At 46.1% G+C, this 8798-nt stretch overlaps 1 protein-coding gene across 2 annotated transcripts; it reads right to left on the bottom strand.

The window, feature by feature from the left end:
* asphd2 (aspartate beta-hydroxylase domain containing 2) lies at positions 1-4054 on the bottom strand. Of its 2 annotated transcripts, none has more exons than XM_084457038.1 (4): positions 3715-4054; positions 1390-2571; positions 1045-1158; positions 1-827 (listed from the first exon to the last, which is right to left on the bottom strand). In XM_084457038.1, the coding sequence occupies exons 2-4, from the start codon at positions 2255-2257 to the stop codon at positions 718-720; spliced, it is 1092 nt and encodes a 363-aa protein (XP_084313164.1). In that variant the 5' UTR covers positions 2258-2571; positions 3715-4054; the 3' UTR covers positions 1-717. The 2 variants fall into 2 exon arrangements, with proteins under 2 accessions (XP_084313164.1, XP_084313165.1); XM_084457039.1 differs by having other exon boundaries at positions 3961-4051.
* Positions 4055-8798: the final 4744 nt, after the last annotated feature.

Below are 8798 nucleotides of genomic sequence, written 5' to 3'. Positions count from 1 at the left end.
TTTATTAAATGTACAGAAATCTTGTTCAAAATGAGCACTAATATGCATCTATTAGGGAACAATTTCACTGTTTGATATGGAGTAGTCACAGAATTATATCAAATGTCACTGAACAATAGTGATACCACATGATGAACACTTAAACATAGGCTACAAATCGAATGTTTCAAAATGATGCGATAATTTCCATTTTCTGCAGAAACAAATGATCAAAAAGCACTATACCAGTAAATAAAGACAATCACAACAGCTATTTCAGAACCATACAGATGTTTTGTATACCAACCCTTTTTACAGAAATACAAAGTTGATATCAAATACAACCATATTACAACTCTTTATCAATTTGTAAATTTACCAAATAACAAACATTTCTCCTTTGGAACAACGGCATAGGATGCCTCAAGCAAATAATTTGATCTAAAAATGTGCTTATCCAACCATGTTTTGTGAAAGCTGTATTGATTTTTAAAGGAGAGCACAGTAAACTGTCACACATAGGCAGAGATAGTCACGAAGAAGGATTGTGTCTGTAAGTGTAAACATACATGTAACATTTGACATTGTTTAGTCAAAGTCACTAGCTGCTTAGGGAGAGTTACAGGGAGAAAGAAGATTAGAAGACAACTGAGCATTATGTACACAGTGAGTTGGGAACCGGGAGAGAAACCAATGCTGCTTTCCACAACCACTGTACCACAACCTCCTCTTTTCTTTTCAGCGTCCAGGAGTGAAAATGTAGTCCAAAGCCTGCCTCTCGGCTGCTGCCACATTTGGATGCCAAAGGTCCACCATAAAGACCACCCTGGGACCATCCTCTGCACTGCCTGAAAATAGACAGGCACAAGGTGACAATGACATAGAACCCAAAGCGTCTAGACCCACTTGCCTGGTGACTCCCCTCACTCCGTCCAACTGAACAGCTGTGTTTTTATTTTTTATTTTTAACAATATTTGGGCTAAAAAATCTGACCATCTCTCTGTATGGTGCCAAAGCCAGATGGATGCTGACTTAAGATGCAGATGATCTGCCCCAGCTCTCACCCTCATGGAAGGCCCTGTGGAGGAAGGAGTCATCAAACAGCAGACAACTGCCCTCAGACCAGCATTGAGGTTCTCCTCCAACCACCAGCTCACAGGCAGCTGGCACTCTGAGACCTGCAGGGGAACAGGTGGAGAGCAAGACAGTTTACTGTATGAATATGAAAGTGAGGAAAATATGATATATTACATCATATATAATAACATGTATATTATTAACACATGGGTATAATAAGTCCACTATGTCTATTTCCATGCACAGGTAAAAGCATAAATACGTCTCGGCTCAGGTACATCTACATCAGTCCCATATATAAAAGTGTTGTAGCCCTCCAGTCCTTGGCTCACCCAGGTGGCAGCGAAGTCTGACATTGGTCGGGCCATAATGCTCACTGATCAGAGCCCCGGGAGTCAACACGGAGAAGCAGGCGTTTCCAAACACATTGTTGCCGATGAAGGTGCGCAGCTGGCCCAGCACCCGCCAAGCTCGGGGGCACCTCCTGGCATTGAGTGCCAGCGGAGCGCCCTGGTTGACCAGGTAGAAGGTCCACCACTGCCCGTGAGGCGTGGTGTTGGCTTTCCAGCCCGGAGGGAGGGAGGAGCCTGCCCTGGCCGGGGGGTGGTGGTAGATGCTCTCAAACTCAGCCAGCAGGGCGGGGAAGCTCCGCTCCAGCAGCTCCACGTCATGTTTCTGTGCATCCCGGGAGAAGAAAGGTGCCGAGGGCAGGTCGGGGAGGAAAAAGACCTCTGGTCTCTGGATGGTGGGCCGGCTGGTAAGGTAGCGGCCCTGGTCCCGCACCCCTTTGTGCACCCTCCCCATACCTGACCAGGTATAGCGCTTGGCATAATCCTGCAGGCTGTGGTACAGCCTCTGGTTGAGACCCTCCCCGGTGTGGGAACATCGGAAGCATTCAGCGGACTGGCAGTAAGCAAACCCGTTCTGTTCTTCCACCCCGGACACATGCCTCCCTTTAGCTCTGCCACCAACCTCTGAGCTGATCAAGGCACCCCCACCACCACCTCCCACACGACTGGGCTCTGTGCTGTACCCCCCGCGCAGGGGGCTTGAGCTGTGCTCGCGGCCCACCCTGTAGCAATACCATACAAAGAGCAACAGCAGACACATAGCTGTGCCAAGGGCACTGGACTCACACTCCCTCATGGACTGCATCCCCCCAGCCACCATCTCCCTTACCCTCTCCAAAGACCACTCCATTCTGGAACCCCTCTGAGTCTGTTTTTTTTTTAGCTGCTGTTGAAAAGGTCAATAGCCAAACCTCTCTTGACAAAGGTTTAAAATGACTCTTGAAAAATTAATCCACGGGGTGTCTGTAAAGCTTACTCTCATGTAGCTCTTATCAACCCCCCCACTGTATGCACCCTGACACTATCTCTGGTTCCAGCCTGGACATTTCAGCACTCAGAGATGAGGGGGTGTTTCCTCTGCATGGTCCACAGCATTTGTGCTGCTTCTTCCCTCCTTCATTTAGACAAATGCAGACAGACAACACACCTTATGGCAGCTGTTTTCTACATTAAGAAAAGATTAAGAGAGAGAGAGAACAAAATATTAAAGACAGACATTACACACAACTGATTTAGCCAGCACTGTTAGTCCTATTACCAACAAAACTCCTCACACCACCCCCAGAAACACCTGCTGAAACTCAGCCCCTCATACAATCCCTGACGCACAGTGTCTGCATTGGCTCCACACACACTCGCGCGTACACACACACACACACAGTGCAGATGACGTTTTGAAATTCAGCTCTTCAGTCTTAACACACACACCTCCGCAATGCACTGTACAAAGCCATGAGTCATGGGCACATTGCTGCATTTAAACACCAAAATATAACTCTCTAACCTCTCATCTCCCCCCCCTTCTCTCTCTCTCTCTCTCTCTCTCTCTCTCTCTCTCTCTCACACACACACAATATTACTGTATATTGTTGTTATTATTACTACTGACAGTGCTGACATACACCCACATTTATAGGCAATAGGCTATTGAATAAAGTAATTAGAGATGTTCGTTCTGACAGCGTTGCTGCTGCATCAAGGGGGATTAAGACCAGATGTAAACAAAACATGATATGGTTCAGCAGCCGAATCATGAACTGAGCTGCAAGATGAACCAACCGCAATCACGACACGGGCTATTCTAACAAACAACTGTCGCAGACATCTCACCAAAAATGGTCCAGCAAATGCTTGAACGGAGAAAATCATTGGCAACCCCAGTCAACCGAGACGCTCCCACACAGCCCAACTGCCAGATTAATTGCTTTAAGAACTGCTGATTTAAAAAAGAAAAAAAGCTAAAGCGATGGCGAACAATCCATAACATCTCTCTTTCTCCCTCGCTCTCTCTCCCCCTCCCGTCACTCTCTTTCCTTGACACCCCTCCCACTCACTATTTCCCGGAGCCAATAGCCTATCCCTGCGCCTGCCTACACAACCTGTAGTCAGTTTTGGTCGGCCATCGTTTCAGGTCTCCATAAACCCCGACAGATGCTAAAGTAACATCAGGCTATTGTAACATTAGCCTACATTACAACAATATAACACATTGTCATAGCCTCACAAAAATACATATATATATAGGCCTAGGCCTAATAATAAATATGACCATGAAGGCAAATAGCCTGACAATGTATTCAATCTCACCTAAGTGTCATCGTTATGTTTATCAAATTTCCAAGGTGTGCCATATCAGTTCCTCATAATAGCCGGTTGCCTCTCACGAATGTTGCCCCATGCTGATGAACTATGCAAATCTGCTGCGTAGGCTTAGGCTACACAAACAACAGGGAGACACCGTCGCGGAAATAAACCTGACGGGTATCACACTAGCACATATGGCTTTCGAATTCGTCTGAAAGTGGAATCGTCTGGTCGACGAGACAGGACAACCTTTAGTCCCAGCCAGGTCCTGCAGTAGGGTTTAGCCTAGAAGACTTCAGGCAAACCCTCTTTGCTTCAGGGATTCCTCGTCTCTTCCAACAGTGATAGCGCGATTCGACTTGACCTTCTCAAAAATACATTTCCCAGCATGCACTCCTCTTCCAAAAACTGCGTCCAATCAGAATCGATCACCGCAACCTCCTTGGCTGTAAGTACACTGTTACAATGTAGCTTCTCATGTATGGAGCTAGATTTGTGTCTTTATTATACGAGCAAAAAAAAGAAGATTTGAGAGTAAACCTTTTCACACTGAAAGCAAAAAAAAGATTTGAGAGCAAAACTATTGACAAGGCGATCAAAAAAAGTTTATTAAACATAAACAAATAAAGTGTGATTAAAAATCTATTAATGCCATTGAAAAAACGTTTGCTCACAAATCCAAAAGTTTTGCTTGCGAACTATTTGTCTTTGCTCTCAAATAGTTTTCCTTTGCTCTCGGATGCTCTTTTTTCTCTCTCAAAACCTGTCTTTGCTCGCAATTTTTTTTTCTGTGCTCGCGACTCGCGAGTCAATTTTCTTTGCTCTCGGATCCGGAAACTTTGCTCACTGTTGCGCAGAATCCCATGGGCGGGACCACGTCCCTATTGGCCAGTCTCGATATGAGTCACAGTTCCTCTTCGTGGACTAATGGTGCGTTCGTTTGTGGCCGGAGGTGGCAAGTCGCAAGTGGGAAAATACCTACCTCCGACCTGTGTGAATTCGAGCTATATACCATTATATCACAGTTACCTAGTTATATCTAGTGCATTCGAGCAACTGGGGGCTGAGAAACATATCCGAATTTGCGACGAGGAAGTGCGAGTTCATGCGGTGTTTTATTTAATCATTCCTAGTAGCAAGTCGCAATTTGCCACCTCCCAGTTATAAACGAACGCACCATAACATAGTATTTTGCTGCTGAGCAAATTTCCCGTTGGTGCCAGCCATCGAGAAAAAAGGGGAAAAAATGTAGTTTTGTACAGCTGAATGTACAGGATACCGGAGGAGAGCAGCCAGAACCAATGTATCTAACGTCAAAAACAAATCGTCTCCGCCTATCCGAGACAACACAACCAAACCCACAACAACCGATTCTAAGCCATCCCCCAAGTGAGAGAGGCCATAACCAGACACACCCACTAATGCATGGAGGCTAGCCCAGCTAGGTCCTTACCCGGAGTGGGGTCATCGTTGGGCAGTCCCACCAGGCTATAGCAGTACCTGGGCTGGCTGTAGGGAAGGCTGGCAGCTGGGACGAAGTTCAGCACCTCGTAGTCCTAACATTACCTTGTGCAACTCTGCACTATTCTTGAGATGCTGTAAGGATCTAATTCAATCCCTGGAATATAATTCGCTCATTAGATCAGGTGTGTGCACTCCTTTCTTGTGTCTCGTGTCTCTTTTGCGAGGTGCGCTGTCCGTTGTTCTGGTGCTGAAGCTGCTTTCACCAGAGAAGTGCAAGAAGAATGTAATTATATCTACATTATCTAATTATCCACACACCCCACACACAACAAACAGCGCTGTAACTGTCCATGGTTCTGAAACAACAGCAATGCCTGTGCTGACTCTGAAAATGTTCTCATGCATATTTTTTGCACAGACTATGATGACATCTTATGATTATTGCCCTTCACTGATACACTTGTTTTTTCTTGTTTTAGAGGATGCAACAAGCAGGTCCAGGTCCAGTGGTGCACGAAGAGGGGTCGTTGGACTCGGACGAAACCATGCCCCTCTATTGAGCTATGAGCTACGGCTATGTTTATTTGTTTATAGTTTCCTGCCCCATCTTACCCCATTTCCCGGACGGCGGTATGGATGCTGGGGGTTACAGCACCTCGCTCTTCTGCCCCACTTTACCCCATTTCCCGGACGGCGGTATGGACGTTAGGGGTTACAGCGCCTATATTATTAAACTGTTATTAGCTTAAATCGTGTCTCTTCATTATATCCACACACAAAAACATGCATGTCATTCATTGTTTTTTTATTCAGATCTAAATGAATATGCCCATATATATATAGCCTGCTGTATATAAAGTAGGCTAGGGCTGTAGAGCTAGGTCTAGAGGACCTATGGGAATATAACAGTGTCACAAAGTTGACAGAAGGTACCAGATACGTCTTCACAAGGTAGAAAAAGGCCACGACGGATCTGGGACTTTCACTTGTCACCTTTCCACGACCTCATTGTACGACGTCGTCACAACCAATAACAACTTATAGGAGATGTTGGCGGGCGTGGTGTTTGAACTCCCTATTCTGTCAGGTGTTGGCCTCATTACATTAGTCATTTAGCTGACACTTTTATCCAAAGCGACTAACACTAATTGCATTTAATGTAGGAAAAGCCAATGTTCTCCTACTTGCCAGAACTCACAAGTGCATCTTCTTTCTAAAACAAGTGACTAAGAGTATAATCTAGTGCTGAAGGCAAAGTGCAAGAATAGCAATCTAAAATACAATAGGTGCTTAAGAGGGAGGATCATTGTAGTGCTTCTTGAAGAGATGAGTTTTGAGTCTGCGACGAAAGATGGGCAGTGACTCTACTGTCCTGATGTCAGTGGGCAGTTCGTTCCACCACTGCGGGACCAGGACAGAGAAGAGCCGTGACCATGTCGATCGACCACAGGGGCCTCACAGTGATGGGGCAACCAGTCGCCTCGAGGTAGCAGAGCATAGCAGTCGGGAGGGGGTATAGGGTTTGACCATGGCCTGAAGGTAGGATGGGGCTGTTCCTTTCATTGCCCTGTAAGCTAGCACCATAGTTTTAAACTGGATGCAAGCTGCTACAGGGAGCCAGTGTGAACAGAGAAGGGAAGTTGTGTGGGAGAACTTGGGGTGGTTGAACACCAGGCGAGCAGTAGATTTCTGTTCCAGGGGTTCAATGGCTGACGCCGGGGCCCCAGCAAGGAGGGAGTTGCAGTAGTCCAGGCGGGAGATGACCAGACGGACGTGATATGTGCAGAGAACAACAGTTGGTCATCCAGGGTCAAACCCAGATTCCTCGCAGTCCGAGTCGACGTCACCACTGTGTCTTCAATGGTGATGGCTAGGTCCCAGTGCGGGCATACCTTCTCTGGGAGGAACAGAAGCTCAGTCTTGTCCAGGTTTAGGTTGAGGTGGTGTATCGCCATCCACTCCAAGATCTCAGCCAAGCACGCACTTACTTGATTTGGTATGAAGATATGAGCACTACTTTTCACTCACATCAGATGGATGGAATGGCCAGGGAGTCACTGTCAACTCTTGTCTACTGATTGATCTGATATGAAGTCTGATCTATGATCTTGTTGAAATTGTTGACTTGGCCCTTCAAACTTCCCTCTCAATGCAGTTTTAAAATGAAAATGTATTATTGTGTGGATGCCTAGATGGTGATACAAATGTTATGTGTTGAAGAAATTCTGATCTTAAGTCAAAAAAGGATTTGCCAAGGTTCGCACAAAAAGGTTCAGTCTGATTTATTAAGAAAACAATACAATTGCAAAAGGACCTCAGGATAAATCACAGAGTGGTTCATCCGAACAGAAGTGAAGTGAAGGCTCGTCTTGCGCAGCCTTATATGTGCTCAATACAAGGATGTGACGCTATCAGAGATTTGGTTGGCTAACCCATCTATACACGTCATAATAAGGTGACGGACATCATCAACAGTGATACCACGGCAGGGGTGTTTGTCCTTACAAAGAAGGGGGGAAGACAGAGGTTCAGGAGGTGTTTGGAATTAAAAAGGAGAGAGAGGACAAAGGTTTAAGAGGTGTTTGGAATAGCAAAAGGCAGGGGACTGGATCAATAGGTTTTAAGAACAAAGGCTGAGATCTGAAAGGTCTTGAGGCCAGTTGTAAAATGCCATGACATATGCTATGCCTCATACACTATATTTAGTTTATTGAATTCCATAATACATTTCCTTCAAATCTCGCTTCCTAGGTACCACTATCTTCCAGGACTTTAAATTGGAACGAAACACCAGTTCCGTTGTGAAGAAGGCACAGTAGAGGATGTACTTCAGACTATCAAAGAAAATTATGATACTCTTCTACATCTTCTCTTCTACTCTTCTCCACCTCCCTCACTTCCTCAATCACCATCTGGCACTCCGCCACTACAGCCAAGGACAGGGCCAAACTGCAGCGTGTCATCCGATCCACTGAAAAGGTAGCGGTCAGTGACTAAAGCAGTTACACTGATGATAACATAAAGTCATCCCCACCGGGTGTTGAACCCCGGTCTCCCGGGTGGGAGTCCAATGCTCTGACCACTACTCTACTTGTGCAGTGGAGATTGGTGGGATGGTTTTGGTGTTCTTCTTGATTTTGGTGTGCTGGGACTACTGCCTCTTGTGGTGCCAACAGAGAGATGCAGGCCAACATTGTCGGCAGTAACGGAGTAAGGGAGGGAGGGAGTGATAATCCGACAAACGGTATACTAGCTGCGCGACTGGCCAGCCACGCACAAAAACGTAGCCTAGATTTACCTGTTTTGGTAAGTTTTGGACCCGGAGTCCCCATTGACGTTGGCACGGGGGGCGTGGTGTTTGCCATTTCTAATCCATCTACAGCTCCGCCTACCCTGCGACTGTAGGCTACTGTACATAAATACCAGGTCATTGCTGACCTGACTCACCAATTTGAGGGATTTACTTCACGCATCTGTAGCCTAGGCTATCCGTCTTACGCGCTTTAGGTACAGTGCATATAGGTTTAGATTGTCCTAAGGGGTGGAGTTTGCTATCCATCTCGGCGGGTCTTGGCACAAGGTTACAAAAGTTTCAGTGGTTGAAAGGTTGAAAAGAACAAATT

The sequence above is a fragment of the Borostomias antarcticus genome (genome assembly GCF_949987555.1).
Source record: "Borostomias antarcticus genome assembly, chromosome: 23".
NCBI lineage: Eukaryota > Metazoa > Chordata > Actinopteri > Stomiiformes > Stomiidae > Borostomias > Borostomias antarcticus.
The sequence above is the reverse complement of the archived record's forward strand: the minus strand, read 5'-3'. Positions and strand labels throughout refer to the sequence as shown.